The sequence below is a fragment of the Lissotriton helveticus genome, chromosome 12 (genome assembly GCF_964261635.1).
Source record: "Lissotriton helveticus chromosome 12, aLisHel1.1, whole genome shotgun sequence".
NCBI classification, from domain to species: Eukaryota; Metazoa; Chordata; class Amphibia; order Caudata; family Salamandridae; genus Lissotriton; species Lissotriton helveticus.
In genome coordinates this window covers 39,677,423-39,704,176 of record NC_136073.1, presented here as the reverse complement: position 1 = coordinate 39,704,176, position 26,754 = coordinate 39,677,423, and the positions used below count along the sequence as shown (strand labels likewise).

Sequence of the window (26,754 nt, the reverse complement as noted above, 5' to 3'; positions counted from 1 at the left end):
AACCTATTCAACCTCCACCAAGGAGGAGCCCATAACCTTCCCCCAATCAGTCAGGGGGAGAGGACGATGACCAGGATGACCAGTACAATTTCCCGGCTAACACTGACCCTGATGAGCAACGGGACTCATGGGTGGACACTGGTGACCAGGGAGGCCATCAGGTGGTACAGGACCCACAGGGTTTTGGTGCACGAACATCCCCAACTGAGGATTCAGCGGCATTTAATGCCTTGATAGAGCGGGCAGCTGCAAATCATAATGTGGACATGCATGCTGACCCGGTGGAAGAAGATTTTCTATTTGACACTTTCTCTGTTTCAGAAAAGACTGTTAAAACGCTTACTATGCTGAAAGGTGTCCTTAAGCATGCATCAGAGATCTTTAAGGAACCTACCAGGGCGAGAGTGGTAAACCCACGTATTGAAAAGAAATACAGACCGGCACCTGGGGACCCTGCATATATTCAGGGACAGTTGCCTTTGGACTCGTTGGTGGTCGCAAATGCCCGCAAGAGGGCGAACTCCCAGACAACGGGTGAAGCTCCTCCCCCAGACAAGGAGTCGAAAGTGCTTGAGGCATCTGGCAAAAGGGTGGCTGCGCAGGCTGCCAATATCTGGCGCATATCAAACACACAGGCACTGTTGGCACGTTATGATAGGGCGCATTACGACACCCTAGAACAGCTCCTTCAACACCTCCCAGATGAGTTTAAGGAGGCAGCCGAGATGCTCATACAAGAGGGAAAGCTCATTTCAAACGCTGCAATAAAGTGTGCGCTTGATGTGGCAGATACAGCGGCTAGGGCTATTAACACTAGCGTCATGTTGAGGCGCCAAGCATGGCTTCGCATATCCGGTTTTAAACCTGACATTCAAACAACTATACTCAACCAGCCCGTTAATCCAGACAGACTGTTTGGCCCAGAAGTTGACCGATTTTGGAAAAGGGGGGTGGTGATGGACAGAGTTTCTGAATGATTCAGAATACTCTTACCAAGTCAAGAGATCATGGTTTTAATCCATCACCGTTTTTTAGCTCAATGCACCACCCCAGCTCAGAACCTGGCTATATGCAAATTAGTCTGTTCCTGTCCCAGTGCATGATGGGAACAGGGCAAACCAAACTACCAAGCCAATTCTTATACTGGGAAGGAAACAAGCTTCCGGGGACCGGTTTCTGGCATCACAGCCTTCTTCGGCCCGGCTTGCTTGAATCCTGATGGTGCAATGAGCAAGGGACTCACGTCTGAGCATACCCTCCCACACATAGTGTGGATAAAACCGATTTTGGAAAAGGGGGGTGGTGATGGACAGAGTTTCTGAATGATTCAGAATACTCTTACCAAGTCAAGAGATCATGGTTTTAATCCATCACCGTTTTTTAGCTCAATGCACCACCCCAGCTCAGAACCTGGCTATATGCAAATTAGTCTGTTCCTGTCCCAGTGCATGATGGGAACAGGGCAAACCAAACTACCAAGCCAATTCTTATACTGGGAAGGAAACAAGCTTCCGGGGACCGGTTTCTGGCATCACAGCCTTCTTTGGCCCGGCTTGCTTGAATCCTGATGGTGCAATGAGCAAGGGACTCACGTCTGAGCATACCCTCCCACACATAGTGTGGATAAAACCGATTTTGGAAAAGGGGGGTGGTGATGGACAGAGTTTCTGAATGATTCAGAATACTCTTACCAAGTCAAGAGATCATGGTTTTAATCCATCACCGTTTTTTAGCTCAATGCACCACCCCAGCTCAGAACCTGGCTATATGCAAATTAGTCTGTTCCTGTCCCAGTGCATGATGGGAACAGGGCAAACCAAACTACCAAGCCAATTCTTATACTGGGAAGGAAACAAGCTTCCGGGGACCGGTTTCTGGCATCACAGCCTTCTTCGGCCCGGCTTGCTTGAATCCTGATGGTGCAATGAGCAAGGGACTCACGTCTGAGCATACCCTCCCACACATAAGTTGACACCACCCTCGAAAAAATTAAAAAGGACAATGAGACAGCGAAGTCCATGGGGGCGCTTCAGTCCCAGCTATTCAAGGGGAGCACTTTTCGTCGCTCAGGTACCCGCGGTGTTACCAGAGGACACCTGGCACAACAAACACAATTCACGAAGGGTGGCGCACAGTCCTCGTACCCCAAGCAAGGTAGAGGGGGGTACAGAGGAAATAGTGCCAAGGGCAGAGGCAGAGGAAACAACAACTCCCGTTCCTCTGCCACCAACAAACAGTGACTCTCTGTCACTGCCCCCCGACCATCCAACACCTGTCGGGGGGAGACTCCAGCAGTTCCTGCCAGTCTGGACGTCCATCACCACAGACAGGTGGGTGAGAAACTTATCCAGTACGGTTATTGTTTGGAGTTGACATCCACTCCACCCAACATTCCCCCAAGACAACGTCGTATGTCGGCAGAGCACTTGCACTTATTGCAGCAAGAAGTAGTAGTGATGCTGCGAAAAGGCGCAATCGAGCTCGTACCAGTGGAGGAGGAAGGTACAGGGGTCTATTCCCTGTACTTCCTTATCCCAAAAAAGGACGGATCCCTCAGACCCATTCTGGATCTACGCCCCCTCAACCTGTATATACTGTCAGAACACTTTCACATGCTGACGCTGCAGCAGATTCTTCCCCTGCTAAACCAAGGGGACTTCCTAGCGACCATGGACCTCAAGCGACCATGGACCTCAAGGATGCTTATTTTCACATACCACTCCACCCCTCCCACAGAAAATACCTCAGGTTCACCATCCAAAACGGGCACTATCAGTTCAAAGTACTACCCTTCGGAGTGACCACTGCCCCCAGAGTGTTTACAAAGTGTCTGGCGACAGTTGCGGCGCACCTCAGGAGACAAAATATACATGTCTACCCTTACCTAGACGACTGGCTCGTTCAAGCAAAGTCGGAACAGCAGTGCGCCGCAGACATGTCCCACACCATTCACCTCCTTCACAGTCTGGGGTTCTCACTGAACTACCCAAAGTCGCACCTGCAGCCAGCCCATGTGCGGCAGTATCTAGGCGCGACAATAAATACCCTAACTGCTATGGCTCAACCAAACCCGGTGAGGATCGACAACTTTCAGTCGCTCATCCAGAGGTTCAGACCGCAACACTCACTACCAGCGAGAGTGTTCATGCAGTTGATAGGCATGATGGCCTCCTGCATCTTCATAGTCCGCACGCAAGGTTGCATATGCGTCCGCTCCAAGAATGCTTGGCGAATCAGTGGACACAGGCTCAAGGACAACTGACAGACCTAGTGTTGGTTACCGGTCGGGCATACAACTCTCTGCATTGGTGGAATCCACACAACCTTTGCAAGGGCCGACCGTTCCAAGAGCCTGTGCCACAGATTATTCTAACAACGGACGCATCTCTCCAGGGGTGGGGAGCTCATGTGCTCCACTACACGGTGCAGGGACTGTGGTCGACGCAGCAACAGAAGTTGCACATCAACTACCTGGAACTGATGGCAATCTTCATGGCGCTCAAGTCCTTCAAAGTACATCTGTGCAACAAGGTCGTGTTGATCCGGACGGACAACATGACAGCCATGTACTACATCCAGAAGAAGGGAGGTACTCACTCTCCACAGCTGTCTCATCTGGCTCAGAGCATGTGGAAGTGGGCCATTCAGAGGAACATCTTCCTCATGGCAGAACACCTCCCGGGCAAAGACAATCAGATGGCGGATCTACTCAGCAGGTACAGCCATCAAATGCACGAGTGGGAGATACATCCATCAGTACTCCACCCGTACTTCCAACAGTGGGGTCATCCGGAGATAGACCTCTTTGCCACAAGGGAAAACGCAAAATGCCAAAGCTTTGCCGCCAGGTTCCCTCACCCAGAATCGCAGGGGAATGCGATATGGATGAACTGGTCAGGCAGATTTGCGTACGCTTTTCCCCCAGCGCCTCTCATTCCACTGGTGGCAAGAAAGCTAAAGCAACACTCGATGACTCTCATCCTGGTTGCTCCAACGTGGGCACGCCAACCATGGTACACCACGTTTCTAGAACTTTCCGTGGTACCGCATCAAAGGCTGCATCTCTCTCCAAGCCTCTTGACGCAGAACCATGGCGACATTCAGCATCCAGATCCGCAACAGCTCAATCTGGCGATCTGGCTCCTGAGGTCCTAGAGTTTGGCTACCTCAACCTGCCTCCTGAATGCATGGACATCATCCGGGAGGCAAGAAAGCCCACTACCAGAGCTTGCTATGCAGCAAAATGGAAGCGGTTTGTCATTTACTGTACTGAACACAATATCAACCCGCTAGATGCATCCATTCCTAACATCATCTGCTATTTGTTACATCTTTACAAATGCAATCTGGCGTACGCTTCCATTCGGATACACTTATCCGCCATAGCGGCTTATCTCCAAAACAGGCAGCATCTCTCTGTTTTCAGGGTGCCTGCCATTAAAGCCTTCCTGGAGGGACTGAAACGAGTCATTCCTCCAAGAACACCACCAGCTCCAGTGTGTAACCTTAATGTAGTCCTCACTAGGCTGATGGGCCCACCTTTTGAGCCACTACACTCATGCGAGATTCAGTTCCTGACATGGAAAGTGGCTTTTCTCATTGCTATTACATCGCTCAGGCGTGTTAGTGAGCTGCAAGCGCTCACAATCCAAGAGCCATTCATACAAATTCATTCAAACAGGGTAGTGCTCCGCACTAACCCCAAATTCCTTCCGAAGGTGGTGTCACAGTTTCATATCAACCAAACTATTGACCTGCCCGCATTCTTTCAAAACCCACAAACAGTAGCGGAAAGAATGCTCCATACATTAGAAGTAAAAAAGGCGTTGATGTACTACATTGACAGAACACAACACTTTAGGAAAACTCAACAACTTTTTGTTGCCTTCTCAGCCCAGCACAAAGGCAACCCTATTTCCAAAGCAGGAATAGCCAGATGGATTGTTAAGTGCATCCAGATTTGTTATCAAAAAGCTAAACGTACTTTAACAATCCCCCCCAAGAGCGCATTCCACACGCAAGTTGGGGGCCTCCATGGCTTTCCTGGGGAATATTCCTTTGGAAGACATTTGTAGAGCAGCCACGTGGTCTACACCGCACACATTTACCAAACATTACTGTGTAGATGTGCATTCCAAGCAGCAAGCAGCTGTAGGACAGGCTGTTCTCAAGACACTCTTTCAGACTTCTGTAGCTGGCACGGGCAACCGCCGTTAATGGAGGGACTGCTATGTATTCTATGCATAAGATATGAATTTAGCAGCCCACATGCCTCGAACTGAAATGCTACTTACCAGTATGCATCTGTTCTTGGCATGTAGGGCTGCTAACATTCATATCGCCCACCCTCCTCCCCGGTGCCCGTAGCGGCTGCAGATACTATCTTGCATTCAATCATTAGCATGGACATCCTTTACACTATTTCACTCCATCTCTGCCACAATGGCTAAAAACAATCTGGGGATGGAGTCGATGCCCATGCGCACTGTAGTCCAGGGGAGGAGCCACCTATCTCGTGATACTTCGAAGACTCTTCCAGGACAACAATGTGCAATCATCCGGACCCAACACTAGGCGGCGATCTATGCATAAGATATGAATGTTAGCAGCCCTACATGCCAAGAACAGATGCATTCTGGTAAGTAGCATATTCATTTCTTGGCGGCACTCTAGTCCAGGCATCCATTTTAATAGGCTGCATTTGAAAATGAAAGGCTTTGATTCAAGCATTGCCTTATTTGTGCCTTGCATGTAAGAAAAACATGGTAATCAAGATTTTGATTTTCTATTTAGTTCAATGATTTTGAGTTATGACAGGCTACTACAGCTGCTATATCACAATAATTGCAGTCAGAAATAGGGATGGCAGGAGCTTTAAGTAAAGTGATATCAGAAGAAGCAAATATTAAATTGGCAAAATGAAAGATGTGAGTCGGATCATCTACCCGGAGATGCATCAAAGCTTGTAAGGTTTGTTTAAGGTCCTGTAAGGTCATGAGTTAATGTGTGCCAGCAGCAAAATCTTATGGAGCGAAGACATTGCAAGAGTTTAGGTAATTACGTGTAAGGAGTAATATTCAACCACACAATCATGTCATATTGAAGAGTGGGAGTAGTTATGCATAGCTGATAATACAAATCCAGAAAGGAGCTGTAGCAGAGAGCAAAAGTCCTTCAGATAAGTTTGGCTGCTTCTACCCGATTGAGTAGGTTGCTTCTTCCTCTTGTGATTCTGATGGTCTTATTGTTCATCGAGCAGCGAAGTCGACTTCTGAGTGGTTATGTAGCATTAGCATCTTTGCTTTATGGATTTGAAGATTGAGTTGCAACGTTTTCTGAAGATAGGGGACATGGGTTTTCCAGCAGTTCATGATCTCTGTAGAAAGATTGCAGTTGAAGCTTCCAGAAGATTAGTTTGCTGGTTTGAAAAGTAAGCTGCTGGTTTGATGGTAGGTGGCAATAGTTGCTTAATGGAGTAGTTGGACAAAGGTAACCGGTTTGAATAGATTGATATATAAGTAGAGTGTGTTTTTGTTTTTTTGCGTTTTGACTAACTGCATGTGAGCAGGAGGTAAACAGCTCAGTTTTTGAAAACCTGCTTGGAAGCCATAGTGTTCGAAGGTTATTGATCAAGGTTTTGAACATTTAAGTAATTAAAATGAACTCGAGAGGCTCACTGGGTAGCTTGAGCTTGGGGGTCCTGTTGATCAGGTGTATGATGCCTCTTAAAACTTGGGATGTAAGTGATCTTGGGAGGGGCAGCATGAGTATTTTGGTGTTGGATTCTGCGCTTGGCCTGAAACAAATTTATTTTGTTGGGTTCTGATAATTAACAATTTCCTGAGGGGCAGGTTGGTGCTTCTTTTACCTGCTTCAGAGGAGATGAGGAGGTCTTGTTGGTGGTTGGATGTATGGTGAACGTAATAGTGACCATGCACACCCAGATAGGCAGACATTTAAGAACATTTCAATCCATTAAAAGGTTTTCATAATGTTGAAACCATCACAATTCTAGACTTTTTAAAATAAATCCCGCTTAAATTTTCAAATTGGCAATCCTATTTCTTTATACAATAACTATATCAAATAAAGAATTATTTGTCTATTTTATTGAGGATTGTCTTTCTACTTTTACACATTAGCTGTTGCCGCGTGTTGATCAGGAGCAATTCGTTTAGAGACCTAGGGGATGTTCTTGCAGTCTTGCAGCTGTACCATGTAGAAAGTTTGGTACATTAAAATTTTAAAAAAATAGGTCCTACAGCACAATATACAAATGTATTTAATGCAACTCAAACTAGAGTAGGAGATGCGTTGTACTTCAAATTTGTACGCAAGGTGCAGGAGTGCACTGCAACTTGATTTGAACTCTCCTGTACTGATTGCATTTTTGTAATATGCACCAAATGTCATTTATCCATTGTACGTTTTAATATTATTTTTAATGTGAATCAAAGGGCACCCAATATTGTGTAATTTGTGAAATCATGATTTCAGCTATGCACTGTTTCAGACTGCATGGTTAGGATCTACATTTGCCTTTTGATGCACAAATGCCTGTAGTTGTTAAAACACTAAACCATTCCATTAAGCATGTGACTTGTGGAAGATCACGAGCTGCATGCATGCATGCAACGCTACTGCTTTTCAACGCTGGGAGCCACGATTACGTAAGTCATTTTGTAATGAATTGGTTAAACAATGGAGTATGTGACACTTTACTCCCTCTTACGTGTCTCCTGCAGAACGCTTTTGAAAGAAGACTATGGCTATTTTCGAGCCATTAACGTCTGGGGACCCTTTGTCTTGATTGGTGTTTACTCCACGTCCCTCTCTGCCTCCATGAGCACACTGATTGGAGCTTCCCGCATCCTCCATGCTCTAGCCAAGGACGACCTCTTCGGTGAGGGATCAGCCTTTTCTGTTTATACAGTTATACTATTTAATTCTTTCCATGGTTTTTCTTCTACCATCTCCTTTACAACACTCTTGCTCCCCCACTCCATTTACATTTTTGCCAATATTCGTTTTGCTTGCTCCATGATAATTTTTCTCAATTCTTTCTCTATTACAGTTTCAAGCACACACTTCCACCATCTCCAATTTTCTCTGTTCCTGCTTTTCGCTAAATGAGACAAAGGGATGAATGAAAATGTTTGATCTTCATTTACTTTTTTGCCACTTAGACCTCAAGATTGTGCCATTTTTCCCTCCAACATTCTGTTCCCCTAGATAAGAGGGATTCAGGCAAGGAAAAATCCCTTATACACCAAGAGATTTGGGAATTTGATGCTTTCCCAACACCTCAGACTACCAGCTCACCAGACCACACTGGTGGTTCCACCCCTTTGAACATCTGGTGAATTCTTCATCATTGCTGCTGATCAATGCTTTTTTTCCATTTGAGCTGTGGCGGTAAACTTCTGTGCTTTGTCATTTTTTGGTTTTTATTGGGATGATCGCCTCCGCCTCCTATATAAATTTAAACACAATGGGGCATGTTCAGAAAATGCTTTTTGCAGTATGTTTAGTTAAACTTGATTAAACGACACCTTTCTTGTCAATGCGTCTTTTCTGTAGCTGACACCGGATTTGTGTTTTCAGTGCCTGTGGGGCGAGCCATTTCATGCCTAATAAGTTCTGGGTGATTCTTCCTCCTAAAAGGTTCTTTTTAATATATCTAATAGGTAAACTTCCATATTTTTGATTTACCTCTTGAAAGAAAATAAAAGAATCCTTGTTAAGAAGCAGAAGACACCCCAGCAGTCACAGGTGGTTGGCTCTTTATTTTCCCTGGCAGGCCTGATTTTGTTTTTTTCTGTCAGTGCCTCCCAACCATCGAGGAAGTTTCCATTGGACCGCAAGAAGGTTGGGCCACTGAAGACTGGATAACCCTCCCTGGTGCATAACAGACCTAATGCAGAAGTCTGCATTAAGGTGTTCCTACAGCCTGTAGGCACCCACCCTTTTGCTGAAATACCCCATAGTCTGCTTGATAGCACTTCCACCAAGGAGGCCTCCCAACTGAACCACACTGTAACATCATGCTCGAGGTTCCTTCATGAACTCATTTGCCCCTGAGAATACATCTGTAGTACAACAGCACTGTAATCTGGATAACCTCTCTTCCTGCTGTAAGTAGAAACTGTTACGAACTGAGGCCTGTCTCTGACAACCAAGACTTTTTTTTCTGCACAGAAAATATGCCTCCTGGAAAGAAGACTTTAATCATTTCAATAGGTTGAGGGTTGGATTTGCCTCATAGACTTTGTCATAAAATGAGCATAAATTAAACTACTCGGTCAACGCCTTTTATTTAACCCAAGCCAGCCCAATTGTTCTTTGGCATCTGAACCATGTTCTCTCCTTGGTATTCATATTTTTATAGTTTGAGACAGTATGTCTGTTTCAATGCTAAAATGAACACCAGCGGCCATCATTTATGCTGGGCCCATTCCCGCAGATCCTGTTGGGGCTGGCTCTATATGGATCAGTACCTTACTTATGAGGTGTGGCTGCCTGCCCACAAGTAGAGTAGGAGCCTTCTTGGATGTGTGCACCCCTTTGCTTGTTGAGTCTATGCTGGTGCCCCAGAGGAAGTAGTCTCAATGAATATCTTTGAGAGATCTGTAGGATAAACCCTCAGAGGATCTGTATATGTGCTCTTTCTGTAGAGGCTGACCTGATCTGGAGTACATTGTCCATTCCACAGCTGCTGGATGATATTGCTTCTGACACCTCATTCACTATTACCAGTAGAACTCCAACTCAGAGCTGCAGTAGGTCCAGCACCATACAAGGCCAACCAACGGTACTGGTACTGCAACACCCTCCCATAGAAAATAATGGCGGGAGGGACTTCGAATAAAACCCTGCAGGAAATAATGTTAAATTAAATTATTTAAAATAATTAATAATATAAATAAATGCAATTTAATGTTTAAATATCTAAAAAGGAAACATTTAATTTTGGAGTTATAAAACTTTAACCTTTTTCGAATTTACAAATGAATGGAACATTATTTATTATTAACTTATATTTAAGTCATATACAAACGTAGGTAGTGGTGTTCCCAAAGAAATTTTGGAATACACCGCACATACACTGCTTGAGGTATGTATGAAGCCAGTACTGGATTAAACAGTCAAAATAATCTCTCCAAATACTAGAGACGGAGTGCTGCAGAGACCTATATCCCCCACTACCAGAAAGGATCAAAAACTCTCAATCCAAAGGATTGGCGAGTATGTACATAAGCAAACAAATAGGTCAGGAGAGCACAATCCTAGAAAATAGCTGTGTACAAACTGATATAATATACAGTCAGAGTAACATGTAGCTGTAAATGAGGTAAGGGACTTCTCAGGCGTTATAGAACGAAAAGAAGAATGAAGTTCAAATTTCAGGTCATCTTTTTCTTTATTAATTCTCAACGTGATTTTCAAGTTCATAAAACAACAGCCGACACGTGTTTCGTCCGTACTAAGAATAAGTACAAGGACTTTATTATATCAGTTTGTACACAGCTATTTTCTAGGATTGTGCTCTCCTGACCTATTTGTTTGCCTATATTTAAGTCACTTAATTTAATACATCTCTTCTGATAATTACGTTACTAAAAACTGTATTTGTTTCTTTCGGTGCCAATTTATTTTTGAACTCAAACACAATTTTAATGTATCTACATTTTAAAAAAAATTATATAAATTTAATTTACAATAATGTTGTGCATAACCATATTATTTCTTTGTGTTAAACTTTTTTACTTTTCCCTATACTTTACCACAGCCAGACTCCACATTATGGATAGAAATCTCCCTATGGTAATGTATAGGGGAAATTAAAAAAAAGTCTAAACTTTATAATAAATTAGTAGAAATATTTTGGGTAAATATCAATCTTAAATAAATGTTATATGTATATTTTACTTCAGAATTAAAATGTTCATTTAAAACTATTACATTAAATGAAAGTTATCTTTCTGAAGTTTAAATTAAAGTATATATTCCCACAAAGTATACACATTTGTTTGCTTTACTTATTAAAAAGTGATGTATAAAATTAAAGATGTAAAAATTGCTGTTGCATTCATTTATATATCCAAAGTTTGTTGAAATATTTTATAATTAAACTTTTTTGTTTTTAGATTTATTTAAAATGAAATTATATGTATTTATATTTTAAGTATTTTAAATTCATTTAGTATTACCTATGGGGTTTTATTCCAAGTTCCGGTCTCCATTATTTTCTATGCAATTGTGTTGTAGTATCAGTGTTTGGTCATGTGTGGTGCGGGACTTACTACTACTGTTTCATTTTGACAGTACTAACTTGCACTTGTAGATTTGGCTCCAGCCCCTTCCCTTTTTCAGGGGGTGGATTTGTGAGTGTACACTTTTGAGGAACTTTATTACTTTTGACTCATCACAAAACTTAAGTATAAAGTTACACAAAAGTGTAAAAGCAAATTACACCTGTAAACTACTTTGTGAATAATCCTGAATGTGTGTTAAGATGCATTAAGGCCTAATTCTTAATAAACATAAAGGCCTTAAAAACACACTGGCCCTAATTAACCCCTTCGGGCTGATGACGAGCTCTCCGCTCGTCATGGGCGTAACCTGCCGTCACTGATGACGAGCTGAGCTCCTCATGTAACGCGGGTTTTTGCGAATCGCAGCGCGCAGCGGGAAAACCGCTAGCGCGCATGCGGTTAAGATATCGCTCAGAGTTGCCGACATCTCTGGTTTCAGAACAGACCGACCTTGTGTCGGCAGTCTGAAACCGCAATTACGATGTGACCACACATGGTGCGGTCGCAAACTCCCATCTCCCTTTGGGAGCTTGTGAGGCGGTCAGAAACCGGCTGCAGCACAAGCTCCCATAGCGAAATGGGAGGTACTGTAAATCCCTGCATCGTGTGGCAGCCGCCTCACGGTGCCTGCACATGGTGCAGGGATTGGTGGAGGGGTCACCATAGGTGCCCCCCCCCCCCCCGGCCCACAACTGTAGGCCGGGGAGAGAAAGGGGCCCTGCCAGGGCCTCCAAAGTCGCTTTCTGACAGGTTTTCCATGTCAAAGTCCACCATGGAAAGCCTGTTGGAAACCAACATCATAAACAACATCAATAAGGGATTATGTATGGTTTCCAACTGGCCGATGAACTCTTTGAGGGCATTGGAAGCCAGCCGGGTTGACCAGCCAGTTTGGATTCGTTGGAAACCAGCAGGATTGACCAGCCAGGTTGGATTCGTTGGAAACCAGCAGGATTGACCAGCCAGTTTGGATTCTGACCGCCGTAATCTCAATACAGCGGTCAGAATCCAAACCAAAGATATGGGTTGGTAGCTTACCGACCAACATCCTAATTAGGGCTTGTATGCCTTTAGCTGATCTCAAACTATTGATTGCTATTTTGGGTAGTCCAGTGCATCTCCGATTACAGCAAGGTTTCTGGTCTCTTTCCCCAAAAGTCTCCCATTTTTGTGCACGGAGGGCCAAGATAGTGTATGCTGCTTGTCGGATCCACTTTCTCCTGGATATCCTCGACACTTCAGCTGTGGCCTACACACAGGAGTTTTGTAAGAAATACTTTAAAGATATTGATTCATTAGCTGGTGCTCCCTTTGGCCAAAATTTGTGTCGAGTTTCTTTGTCCATGCTGCATCAACAGTAAGGTTGCTTACCATTCCGATCCTTGCTTACAAAACTCTTTCTGTCTGTCATTGTGGAGGGAAGGGTAATTGGGCGGATCAGTCTTTGAACGTTACTCACCAGACTCTTGTTCTGGAAGCCCTTGGTACCAGTGTATAGTAAAGCATTAGACTCTGCTAGTGGGTCCTTCAGCTAACTAACTCCTTTGCAAATGATCTATTTACTTTTTAGATTAATTAGTCTGCTAAATGGGATCACTGCCAGACTAATGTGCATTAGAATTCCCAGCAAAATACAAGTGTCCTTTCATGGTTGTCAGTGTTTACTGGGTAAGGTTCGGAAGCAAGTGTTTCTCAGATGGATATCCATTTTGGAGAACCATTTTTACAGGAAAGTGGCCGTCTAGCTCCATTTAGTTCTTGTAAGGTATGTTCACTTTCTTAGTGCTGGAGAATTCTCCAAAGGAGTTTTTTGTTTGTCTATTCATGTCATAAAAAGGCACCACATTGATGTGTACATATTGCCTTAGAAAATTGTAGAAACAATGCAATGAAAAATCCTTATTTGGGACCAATATGTACTTGAATGAATGAAAGAATAATAGTCTTGTAGAGCGCAAACTTTGCCCAAAGGCGCAATGAAACTGTTAATAAGTCAGTTATATTCTTGGCTAGGTGAAAAATCTAAGAGCTTCTAAATCTTGCATGTTTTTCACAAACATTTGGGTGCTGTGTGCCCACCTTTATGTTTTAACTTTCATATTAATTAGACATGTGTTTATCTAGTCTTATTTCCTAGGCTGTTACTAGCTAAGTTGAAAAACCTTTTGTTAGGTCTCATAGAAATTCAGACTAATGCCAAGTTATGTTTCATCGTTGATTTGATATGCTAATAATGAGTGCCCTTATGTTTTCTTTGGCACTAATTTTGGTTTGTAGGATCTTCCACCTTACCAACATCACCCACCACTCCGCTATGTTATGGTCGTATTATATGCCCTACAGCTGCTTTGTCAGAATGGTTTGTGAGCCCTCATGGGTAAGAGGGCTCAAGAGTCGGGAGGTGGAGAGATGCTGGCTCCTAGGAGCATGTCCAGTGCTGTGCCAGAGGCTCAGCGGAAGGTTTCCATGAGCTGGTAACGTCGGAGTAGACTATTGGTGTGGCCAGTTAGTTTTTATTTATAAATAACATAAGGGAGAGGAGTTGGCCTAACGGCTAGGGCGGTCGTCCTCGAATCTGGGGAACTGGGTTCGAGTCTCTGTAAAAACATTGAACATCCTGTGATTCTGGGCAAGTCACTTAATCTCCCCGTGCCTAATAAAACAAAAAAAAGAATTTGTCCTCATGTAACGCAACTGGTGCTATGTAAAGCGCTCTGATCCCCGATTCGGGTCAAGTTTGCGCTATATAAAACTCTGTAACATAAAAAATAAGCCAGGTAAAAATGTTTGTCATAAAGGAATGTTGGAGCAAAGGACTGGCGAGGGCTGACTTATAACCATTTAAAGGAAGTTAAATCAATGTTTCAAGAATGGGGAAACATTGAATGCTGTTTTTGTCTGACAAACCTTCCTATTTTTCTACTCTAGGTGTTGTTTTGGCTCCAGCAAAGATCACTTCCAAAGGTGGAAACCCCTGGATGGCTGTAGTGTACACATGGGGACTAGTACAGGTAAGCAAAGGGATTCGAATGAGAGATTTGTTTTATTATCTAAAGGGTGAGAAATTAGTTTTTTTGTTTTTATTCTCTGTATATTCTTAACCATCACAAAAGTATTATTGTCCAATTTTACAGAAATGAAATACACAACCCATGGGTCTCTGCATATATGGATGCAACTGATTGAGAGCAAATCAAAACAGAATTTCCCCATCCTGGTTGTATCTACAGACTGACGTCCCCTTTCCACCCTTATTACTAATACTCCAGAAAGAGAAATCAATAAGTGCACTGGCATTGAATTGCTACTCATGATTGGTGGGATTACCCATTGACCTTAAACACACGCTGCTGACTTCTGCTCCTACCTTAAGGTCAGAAGTGTAAGTTCCGACAATGTGACTTAAGCCTTTCCTTGCTAGGTTGGTTAATATACTGCGTAACATTATATTGGGCAATAGTACCCCCTATTAATACGAAACATAAGACTGCAACATTTAAATAAGCGGGCTAAATAAAAACAAGCTACTGTTATTCTGTTATTCTGATTGTTATGAAAGTTTAGGGTGCTTTCAGACATCACCCCCGCCGGAGGGGCACTGGCGATTGCATTGGTCATGAAAGTGCGCTCTCCATCCCCTTCTTAAAGCAGTCCGGAGGACTGGTGCAGCACGGATGCGGCTTACGTACTTTCTATTTCACGTCTGAAGGGTATTGTGTGTTTTGTCTTGGATTTGCCTTTCACAGATCATTGTTATTTGGTGTCGATCAATTGATGCAAGCCCCGACCAAGACCACAAGTCTCCGAATTAATCCATTTTTTTCACTGAAAGTCCTGAATTGAATAAATCATTTATCTTGACCTGCAGCATGATGGCAAGCCTAGGCCAATGCTGTTCTTAAACTGAGCACAGATAAAGGACTTCTGTATTCTACACTGCAATTTGTGCTATGTCATGTTTTGCTTTGACTCGAGGGCATGATGATGAGAACGAACAATGTAGATGAGGAAGAAAGGCAGACGTCAGTACTGCCTTCAGTGTAGGTGGGGAAACAGGATTGACTTTGTGCTGGAGAGTGGTGCGTGATGATCAGACACAAATGAGCATTGAATTTGTTGTGAAGGATGGGTTTGTGTGCTTACATGGGTTATTTTTTTTTTAGTGTGAATCTGTTCTGATTTCAAATGCTGGGCATAACCTCACCATTTAGAGGCGGAGCTTGAAAAAGGATGTTTATGTGAATTGTCTTTTTTGTTTTGGGACTGAAGCACCAGTGGAGTCAGTATAACTGATATTTACATGAAACACACAGTGACCGGCATTGCACAGGTCATCTTCACATTATGATTTTCACAATTCAACGTGTGTGCTGTCTGGAGGGGAGAATCATTGTCTTCAGAGATGGGTGGTTTTAGACTCAAATTAATTATCTCATCAAACTTACATGTGTGCAGTGGAACTCTGGATGTGTCATTTGTGCATCTCGCAGGAACAACTCTCATTGTAGGGGTTTTTTCACAGTTGCCGCTCAGAAATTGAAAATGCATAGAGTAGTGTGCTGGGGGTTCATGCAGCAGAGTTGACCTGAGCCAAGTTAAAGTTTGTCCTTGAACCTTCAACACCAAGAAATCACACTCTGGCTAGCTACCAAATAGTTGCTCCTGAAGGTTAGGAATGGTTCTCGTCTTTGGCTATGCATAAAGCGCTTAATAAGATCATATTAACCTTTCCGTCTGGACTGAAAGATGTAGCACTATCATTTCAGATCTATCAGCCTTGAAGGCTTTGGAATCTGCTGCTTAGACTTGAAGTGTTGGGTTATAGAGCTGAAACTATTGAAAACATAACAAAAGTAGCCCTTCGCCCTTGAGCCGAAAAAACACGAGGTGGCATAAATACCGGTGCTTTCCAATTGAGCAGAGAAGTAGGTTCCTTCAATTGGGCAGTAAACATATTTCACATCATTTTCTGCCAAAAAATGTAGCCTACTTAAAAAAATATAAAATTATGTTTTTAGAAAGCCGTGGATTCTTAAACTTTTCCCAGAAAACATAATGAGAAAAGGTCATGACAGATTTGTCAATTTAGGTTTAAATCTTTTTATTGTGTGATTTGTCAATTTAGAAGGACAAAGACTTACTACAGGGTGGAAAGGATCTAAAATATCACATGGACATGCTGTCTTTTCAAGGCAACCACCAGAGGTGGAACATGGTGAGGACTCCCAAGTGCCTGTGATTATGATAAACGAGAGCAAAGAATTTGGGAAGTTTATTAAGCAGACTTGTCGTCAGAAGAGTGTACGACATGCCATTTGCCGATTGTGGTGTGTAAGTACCATGCGAGTACCTGGAAAAAGGCAGCTCATTTGTATAGATTATAGTTAGAGAAGGTCTGATTCCTGAGGGATACTCAGACACCCCTTTTCAATGTTCAAAAATGTTTTGGCTGTGCTATCACAGATGCTGCAACAGGGATGTGACATATTGAGGATTCCAACCACTGCTCAGTTGTTTACTCCATAAATGAACCATACGTTCTCTTTGCCCGTGGTCATCCTTTGTGCTAGGAAGCGGTTGATGAACCTGGCTGACAAAACAGGTCAACTTCCTCACAAGGAGCACAAACACCTGGTGCCGTGGGCAAGAAAATAGTGGAGTCAGTTGCCATGCAGTGAAGTGCCAGCTCGGATGCTAGTTACACAGATGGTGTATAGCATTTGTGACCAAATCTAAAGGCCACAGAGAATGGCAGATGTAACTGTTAGACACAAGCCTGACCTTCTGGAAAATGAATAAGTGACGCTAAAATGGGGACTATCTAAATAGATCCCTTCCATGTGAGAGGTCAGGAAGCATCCTTTCTAGTCTCAAAGAAAACAGTGTGTTCGAGGCATGTGGGCTGCTGAATTTATATCTATGCATAGATCGCCACCTAGTGTTGGGTCCGGATGATTGCACATTGTTGTCCTGGAAGAGTCTTCGAAGTATCACGATAAAGGTGGCTCCTCCCCTGGACTACAGTGCGCATGGGCATCCTCTCCATGCTCAGATTGTTTTTTTCCGCCATTGGGTTCGGATGTACTTTCTTAACTCAAGTTCGGAATATATATAAATACTCTTTCTCAAGGCCAAAAGGCCTTTGGGGCGTCGGTATTGTCTTTCGTTCGGTGCCTTATACTTGTTTCCAGTTGGAACACGACGTCGAAGACAGATTGCCTTTCGACACCAAAGGCCCCATCGACGATCGACGATGGAACGGAGTCCGTTCAAGCGCTGCCCCGTTTGCAACTCGAAATACCCTCACATCGATGTGCACCCGGTGTGCAATAAATGTCTCTCACCAGAACACGACGAGGCCAGCTGCATGGCCTGTTCAAAATTTCGATCGAAGAAAACTCTTCGTCTTTGGCGCGCTGCACGACGGTCGGTGCGGGAGTCGGCACCCGATCCAGAAAACATCTTCTGGGGTGACGGCGAGGAGGGGGTACGAGAGGAGGATCCTGCTCAGCACTCGGATCCCGCATCGGAGCAAGACTCCCACTACAATGAGGATGAGGAAGAACTCTACGTCCATGATGTAGACATCGTCGAGGTAGGAGATGACGCACAACCTCTCGGAGCCGTCGACGACGACTCAAGCGAGGAGCTAGGCCTAACCGCAGTAGCGGGGCCCCATACAGACTCTTTCACTGCTCAGGTCGAGGCATCTTCCACGTTCTATAGTCCCGCTTCGAGGGCCGACTAAGAACATTTCTAATGAGCCATTGGTCGAACGGCCACTATCCGTGGAGCAAGCGAAACATGCAGACACTAAATCAAAACCGAAAGTGGTAAAAACTACCATCGGCTCGACGACTTCGGAACCTACCAAGTCGAAACGTGTGCTCGACCCCTCGGGGTCGACAGGGGGCGTCGACCCGAAGATCGGAGCGACAAAGCCCGTGTCTACAGTTAAACACGTCACGCTCACGTCGACGTCCGGCTCCAAAGATGGCGACTCTTCCAAGGGACTAAAGGCACAAAAAGCCATCGATCCGAAGATTCAGAAGCCGCAGTTAGTCAAAGCCTTCGAGCCGAAATCCAAGCTCGACCCAAAGGAACAGACCTCGTCAAAGCACACAAGCATACCTGCTGCGCAGCAACGGCTCGAGTCAACAAAGAGCCACAAGCACACGGACCTGTCGGAGTCGGTCTGATCGAAGTCTTCAAAGCAAGCAGGTCCATCACCGATGCTTACGGCGCCAATAAAATATGGCCTGCACCCCACGGCACGGCCTAAAACTGTCCAACTCCCAAAGGCTACCGACTCATCCAAGTCACCGACTGTAGCTGCACCCACTCAGACTCGGACGGAAGACGTTCTGTTCCACCCACCATCCCACGACGAACAGACGAAATTATACATAGACTCCGAATCAGGTCGACTCACCGTTTATAAACAAAAAATCAGGCCTGAAACTCCGATGGAGTCTTACAGGATACCACTAAAGAAAAAGAGGGACTCTACTGCCTCTCCTACACTTTTTGAACCCATACAGCCATATGGGAAAGACTATAACTACTCTCCCACACCTGTCACTGAGGATGTGGAGGAAGGGGACAATGAGGACCAGTTTAACTATCCCATTGACACAGATCAGGATGAGTCCCAGCCATGGGCTGACACTGTTGACCCTGATGAACCACACATCACCCCTGACACTCAGTCATATGCTGTCAAAACTTCGCCTACTGAAGATACTGCTGCGTTTAACGCACTAATTGAAAGGGCAGCCCTTAACCATGATGTCGACATGCACGCTGACCCTGTGGAGGAAGACTTTCTCTTTGATACGTTCTCAACGTCAGAAAGATCTGTAAAAACTCTGCCTATGCTCAAGGGTGTGCTCGAACATGCTAGCGCCATTTTTAAAGAGCCCACTAAAGCGAGGGTGGTGAACCCCAGAATTGAAAGGAAGTACCGGCCTGCGCCAGTGGACCCTACGTATATCAAGGGCCAACTCCCCTTGGACTCCTTAGTGGTGGCTAATGCTCGTAAAAGAGCAAACTCTCAAACGACTGGTGATGCTCCTCCGGATAAAGAATCCAAGATCTTAGAAGCTTCTGGGAAGCGTGTGGCAGCTCAAGCAGCTAATATTTTGAGGATCTCCAATACACATTCCCTGTTAGCAAGATATGACAGGGCCCACTATGACACGTTAGAGCAGCTACTGCAACACCTACCAGATGCTTATAAGGAGGGAGCAGAAATGCTTATACAGGAAGGGAAGTTGTTCTCCAACGCGTCCATTAAGTGTGCGTTAGATGCAGCTGACACAGCGGCTAGGGCCATAAACACTAGCGTAATGCTCAGACGGCATGCCTGGCTCCGCATCTCTGGTTTCAAGTCCGAAATCCAAAATACTATACTTAATTAGCCAGTTAACCCTGACTTCCTGTTTGGTCCTGAGGTAGACACCACTCTAGAAAAGATTAAGAAAGACACTGAAACTGTAAAATCCATGGGAGCTCTGCAGTCTCAACAGTTCAGGGGCAGTTCCTTTTGTCGCTCCGGTAACAGGGAAGCTTCTAGAGGTCAAGCGTCGCAACAAGCCCAATACACCAAGGGAGGCACACAATCCACCTATAACAAGAACAATAGGGGTGGATACCGTGGAAACAGCACCAGAGGACGTGGAAATAATAATGCCAGATCCTCTGCCACTAACAAACAGTGACGTCTGGTCACTGCCCCCCCCGACCATACCACACCGGTCGGGGGAAGGCTTCAGCAGTTCCTGCCAGTCTGGGAAAGCATTACCACGGACAGGTGGGTGAGACAACTTATACAACTTATACATCACGGCTATTGCCTGGAATTAACCTCCACTCTACCCAACATACCCCAAGGCACCGTCCTATATCCGCAGAGCACATGCACTTATTGCAGCAAGAAGTCATCTCCATGCTGCAAAAAGGGGCCATAGAACTCGTGCCTTTAGAACAACAGGGTACAGGGGTGTATTCACTGTACTTCTTGATCCCAAAAAAAAGACGAGTCTCTCAGGCCCATTCTAGACCTCAGACCCCTAAACCAATACATCCTATCAGAACATTTTCACCTGCTCACTTTACAGCAAGTTCTGCCACTGCTCAGTCAGGGAGATTTCCTAGCAACCCTAGATCTGAAGGATGCCACATTCCCATTCACCCCAGTCACAGGAAAAATCCCAGGTTCACCATCAACAACCAGCATTACCAGTTCAAGGTACTGCCTTTCGGGGTCACTACTGCCCTCAGGGTGTTTACCAAATGCTTGGCGACAGAGGCCGCGCATCTTCGGAGACAACACATCCATGTCTATCCGTATCTAGACGACTGGCTTGTCCAAGCAAAATCGGCCCAGCAGTGTGCCAGCCACATGTCCCGCACAATTCACCTCCTACACAGTCTTGGATTTTCACTCAATTACCAAAAATCCCATCTACAACCTGCACCTGTCCAACAGTACCTAGGCGCAGAAATAAACACTCTCACTGCCACAGCGCAACCGAACTCAGCGAGAGTCAACAGCATGCAGGTGCTGATTCGAAAATTCAGGCCACAACACTCACTCCCAGCGCAAGTGTTCATGCAACTAATAGGCATGATGGCCTCCTGCATCTTTATATTCCCTCACGCGAGGCTACACATGCGTCCGCTTCAGGAATGCTTAGCACGCCAGTGGAACCAGGCTCACGGACAGCTGAAAGACCTAGTGTTGGTAACCGGTCGTGCATACAACTCTCTGCATTGGTGGAACACACAAAACCTGTGCAGGGGATGACCGTTCCAGGTGCCTGTACCACAGGTGGTGCTGACAGCAGACGCATCTCTCCAGGGCTGGGGAGCTCATGTCCTCCATTATACTGTGCAGGGACTGTGGACCACACAGCAGAAACGGTTGCACATCAACCTCCTGGAATTGATGGCAATCTTCATGGTGATGAGGGCATTCAAGTTGCATCTCTGCAACAAAGTCATGCTTATCCGGACGGACAACATGACTGCAATGTATTACATTCAAATGCAGGGAGGGACACACTCTCCACAATTGTCACACCTAGCACAGTGCATGTGGAAGTGGGCCATTCAGTGGAACATGTTCCTCATGGCGGAACACCTCCCAGGCAAGGACAACCAGATGGCGGACCTGCTCAGCAGACACAGCCATCAAATGCACGAGTGGGAGATACATCCCTCAGTGCTCCAACCATATTTCCAGTAGTGGGGTCATCCAGAGATAGACCTATTCGCCACACAAGAAAATGCAAAATGCCGCACCTTCGCCGCCAGGTTCCCACACCCGCAGTCTCAGGGCAATGCGATATGGATGAACTGGTCAAACAGATTTGGTACGCTTTTCCTCCGGCACCACTCATACCGCTGGTGGCGCGCAAACTGAGGCAGCACTCCATGACACTCATCCTAGTTGCTCCAACGTGGGCGAGGCAAGCCTGGTACACCACGTTCCTAGAACTTTCAGTGATGCCCCACCAGCGACTAAAACTCACACCCAGTCTCCTCACTCAGAGCCATGGAGACATTCAGCACCCAGATCCGCAACAGTTAAGCCTTGCAATCTGGCTCCTGAGGTCATAGAGTTTGGCTACCTAAACCTGCCCCCTGACTGTATGGACATCATCAAGGAGGCTAGACGACCTACCACCAGGGCATGCTATGCGGCGAAATGGAAGCGTTTTGTCATCTATTGTTCCAATAATGACATTAATCCACTGGATGCTTCCACGCAAAACATCATATGTTACTTGCTGCACCTATACAGATGCAATCTAGCGTATAGCTCCATCAGGATACATTTAGCTGCAATGGCCGCTTATCTTCAAAATAGACAGCACCTCTCCCTTTTCAGAGTGCCGGCCAATAAAGCTTTTATGGAGGGACTCAAAAGAGTCATTCCTCCAAGACACCCGCCTTCGCCTGTCTGGAACCTCAACATAGTCCTCACCAGGCTCATGGGTCCACCATTTGAACCTCTTCACTCTCGTGAGATACAATTTCTCCCATGGAAAGTGGCTTTTCTGGTGGCAATCACGTCGCTCAGACGGGTTAGTGAGCTGCAAGCCCTCACTATTCAGGAGCCTTTCATTCAAATTCATGCTAATAAGGTAGTGCTGCGTACCAACCCTAAATTTATGCCCAAGGTAGTTTCACAGTTCCACATTAACCAAACTATTGAACTACTGTATTACATAGACAGGACTAAAGATTTCAGGAAAATTAAACAACTGTTTGTTGCCTTCTCTCCACAGCACAAGGGCAACCCGATTTCAAAATCCGGTATAGCCAGATGGATTGTTAAGTGCATACAGATCTGTTATCAAAAGGCTAAACACACATTAACAGTTCCCCCAAGAGCGCATTCCACACGCAAGTTAGGGGCATCCATGGCTTTCCTAGGTAACATTCCTCTAGAGGATATATGTAGAGCCTCCACATGGACCCCCATACACACATTCACCAAACACTCCTGCGTGGATGTACACTCAAAACAGCAAGCTGCTGTAGTTCAAGCTGTTCTCCGAACTCTTTTTCAGACTGCTGCAGCTGGCACGGGCAACCGCCGCTAGGGAGGGTACTACTATTTATTCTATGCATAGATATAAATTCAGCAGCCCACATGCCTCGAACGGAATATGCTACTTACCAGTATGCATCTGTTCTTGGCGTGTAGGGCTGCTGACATTTATATCGCCCACCCTCCTCCCCGGTGCCTGTCGCAGCTGTAGCACTCACAATTATTCTCAAGCATGGTCATCACTTACTGTATCATACTCCATCTCTGCCACAATGGCGAAAAACAATCTGAGCATGGAGAGGATGCCCATGTGCACTGTAGTCCAGGGGAGGAGCCACCTATCTCGTGATACTTAGAAGACTCTTCCAGGACAACAATGTGCAATCATCCGGACCCAACACTAGGCGGCGATCTATGCATAGATATAAATGTCAGCAGCCCTACACGCTAAGAACAGATGCATACTGGTAAGTAGCATATTCCATCAGATGTTTGATCTGCACCTATTGGCAATGGTTTGAGCAGCTAGAGAGGAGGCAGCAACAGGTCTGGTTACAGAGTTAATGGGGTTGGGGACGAGGCCGTCCAAATGAGGGAATTTTCAAGATCAGGAGAATGGGGTGGGGCTGGCTGTGATCCAGTGGGCGGTCCCTCACACCTGGTTTGTGCGGGGTTGGCGCCATGCCGACAATGGATGGAGTCCTTTAATCTTGCGGACAAGTGTAGCACAAGTAGAGTACAGTTTTGGGAAGTGGACATGGCTGCCGAGGTTTCGGATTGCTCAGTGTGACATTTTCATGGTTTCGGTGTAATTGTGAGTGACATTTCAGCCACTGTGGGTGACACTATCTGTGAGCGGAGGTTGGGCAGTGGAGACGAGCAGAGCATGGATGTCCGAGTTTGCGCCCATTTGAGCCACGAGAGGCCCTATGTGAATCTTGGGACTGCTGCAGGTCACCAGAGATGGAGGGGCACTGGTCTTTTACTTTTGTGGTTTTGGGAGTATGCAGTGCATCATTGGACAGTTAAGTGTTTTCAACCGGGGTGTTTGGCCCCTCCTCAGTAAAAATTTGCTGGGGTGGTGGCGATTTGGTGGTACCTTGTCTCTGGTGGAGTCACAGCGCAACACTGTTGCACCTGGGTGGGGAAAGATGGACACAGTGCAGCTGCCGATGTCTTTTGGAGGTGTCTCTGTGGGTTTGTCTGTCTCACACTCACTGGTTCAGCCCACTGTATGCGCTCCGCTGTTGTACTGTGGCGGGGTTGGCTCTGTTCCCAGTCGCGACCGTGGTGGGGAGCCCCCAAGAGCTCTTGGTTCTTGACTACCACTGCTCGGCTGATGTGAGGGGCGTGTCTGTCCTGGATACCACCTGCTCGGCCTCTCCCAGACTACTGGTGCGTGTTCATGGGGCGTTGTGGTGTTGCCAGGCCATGGCAACGGTTGCTGGGGCACGGGCTCAGGGTGGTAGATATGTGGTGCATTTTCATGACGGCGCAGAGTGCCGCGAGTGTTGTGTGTGGTGGGGGATAGCGAAAGTCAAATTGCTGGCATTGTGAAAAAGGAATATAAGTGAAAGCGCACAGAAAATAAACATGAGAGGCGCCCACCATTGCAGATCGGAATATTCAAAGAGGTGGGGTTATGTGAAGAGATGGGAGAGTGCAAAGATAAATAACCAGCGTGGCCGCGAAAGTGAAAGCGACCCTTGGAAACATGATCAAGAACAGATGGCACCCTGCGCGTCCCTGCTCGCTCCCGCAAGCTGGAGGCCGCCACACGTACGAGTTTAAGAAAGTGCAGACCGATTCTGAGAGGTCATCTCCTAGAGCAGTGCATGCGCGCTGCAATAGGCTCGGCCTAAAAATGACAGTGCCAGGATGTAATTACCCTACTTGAGTCTGCAATTTTCTGATGCTTCTCAGCCGAAAGGACTCACTTTCACACTCCACTGCATCCTAACCACTTAGGTTTGTAAAAGGTTCCAAACATTCATTTCTTGTGCGGCCATTCTGAATCAAGTCTGCTTGGAGGGTGTTTACCAAATGCATGCCATCTTCTCTACGGCACGTTTCAAGCCAGCTGCAATAGTGGATTTTCAGTTTTTATGGTATGAAACTATTAGTTATTGTATGCTTTTGTGCTTCTGTTACAAGTTTCATGCTTGGATGTGAGCAGTAGTAACGGACTAGCATTCAGTGCTTTTTAAAAGCTTTCAGCTTACAGGGTGTGCAAATGTTTCTTTGAGATACTTTTTAGCACCGGCTGCTTGTACAGTCGTGCATGGCAGAGGTTGTGTTTTGCTTCAAGACAGTGAATTTGTGTAGTGTGTGATGTACTATTTTGAGTGATTTGTGAATAGTTTTGGCAAGTTATAGGTATGTTTGAGAGAAGAAGGTTAACTAGATTGTTTGGGAGGTCTTGCTGTGCTGGCGAAAGGATTGTTGTGATACAAAAGCACATTTTAGTCCTGCCTTATTAGGTTTCTCTGTTTTGTAATGTACTGTGATAGGAGAAGGCATTCTGGAAGTCTAATGGATTCTTTATTTGGGAGCTGGGGCTGGTGGATCAGTGCTTGGGCAGTGTGATAAAGTTGTTTGAAACGCTGTGAGAGAAATAGTGTGTTTTCTTTGGGATTATTTAGTTGTAATTGTGCTTTGGGAAAGTTGGTTTGATCATTGGACAGTGTGTGGCTTTGTAGGGGGTAGGTCTGGGTTGGTTATGTGGCGGTTTGTCTAGTGAGGAAGATGTGGAGGAATTGTCAGAGTAAAGGTGCTGGGTGTTTTTACTGTGTCAGTGGTGGTTTTAGTGTGTGGGTGAGTTATGCAGGATATTTACAAGTAACAGGCTGGCAAGAAAATTTCTGGGAATGACCATTAGATATAACTGTTCTGTATGATTGTTGTGAGTGTGGGGGTGTCACTGTGGTTGGTCTCATGATCCTTTGACCCTTTGGCTAGTGTGGGAACCACATAGAGAGATTACTGAGAGTGAGCTGTTTTCAAGCAGCATTGTAGATGTGAAATAGCAATCAAGATACAATAGAACATTGTCCAAATCGAGGTGTAATATCAATGGAAACAAATACAATTAAATAGACAAATGTCATCCTCTTTAAGACTCATCACTTTTGCTTCCATTTTAAGCAAGTTGCATGTAATAAAAACATCTTTCGGGAAGGGTGTGCGTGGTATCCTAGTAGGAACGATGGGGAAAGTGAGTAAGGATGTTCATCCTAATAAACAATGCCAAGCTATTCATAATGTTCTTTTTTTTAAAAACAAATATGCATACACCTTTCTAAACAGTCCTCATTCTTTGTCCCTGGACCAGGGAAGGTAACGCTAGTAAGCCCTGTAGACTGAGGTCAAACTGCACTCACTGTATGCGTAACATTTCCCCCTTCACCTGCAGCTGGTCTTGTTGGCGGGGAAGCTGAACAGCATTGCAGGCATTGTGACTGTGTTCTACTTGATGGCATATGCAGCTGTGGACCTTGCATGCTTGGCCCTAGAGTGGGCATCAGCCCCCAACTTCCGGTGAGTTTTTGCTTGTATACATTTGCTCTTCTGTTGTTCTGATGTTGATCATGCTTTCCATGACTGATGGTTGATGTAGTTGCCATCGAGTGCTTGTACTGCACACTCACTTTGTAATAGTGGTTTGGACACTGTTTTATCCTTGCCTCTTTAAATGTGTGTTGCTTTTAGAAGTCTGCATCAAAAGCATGCCTTCAGTGAGTACTTTTTTTCCTTCAACAATCAGCCTGAATTAGTCTTAAATTATTTTCTTGTCATTTTGGGATTTGCTTGCATTTCTCAACCATCCAATTGAGTATCTGTCTTTAAGGCACTTTCCCTAAATACAAAGCAAGCTTTTAT

At 45.3% G+C, this 26,754-nt stretch overlaps 1 protein-coding gene across 3 annotated transcripts in view; it reads left to right on the top strand.

The window, feature by feature from the left end:
• The window catches only part of SLC12A9 (solute carrier family 12 member 9), a 147,032-nt gene that overhangs the window by 99,841 nt on the left and 20,437 nt on the right, over positions 1–26,754 (top strand). For all 3 annotated transcript variants that reach the window (XM_078670774.1, XM_078670775.1, XM_078670776.1), the window contains exons 8-10: positions 7,746–7,903; positions 14,244–14,326; positions 26,288–26,412. In XM_078670774.1, the coding sequence (XP_078526900.1) occupies positions 7,746–7,903; positions 14,244–14,326; positions 26,288–26,412 (366 nt within the window). The remainder of the gene's footprint in view (positions 1–7,745; positions 7,904–14,243; positions 14,327–26,287; positions 26,413–26,754) is intronic.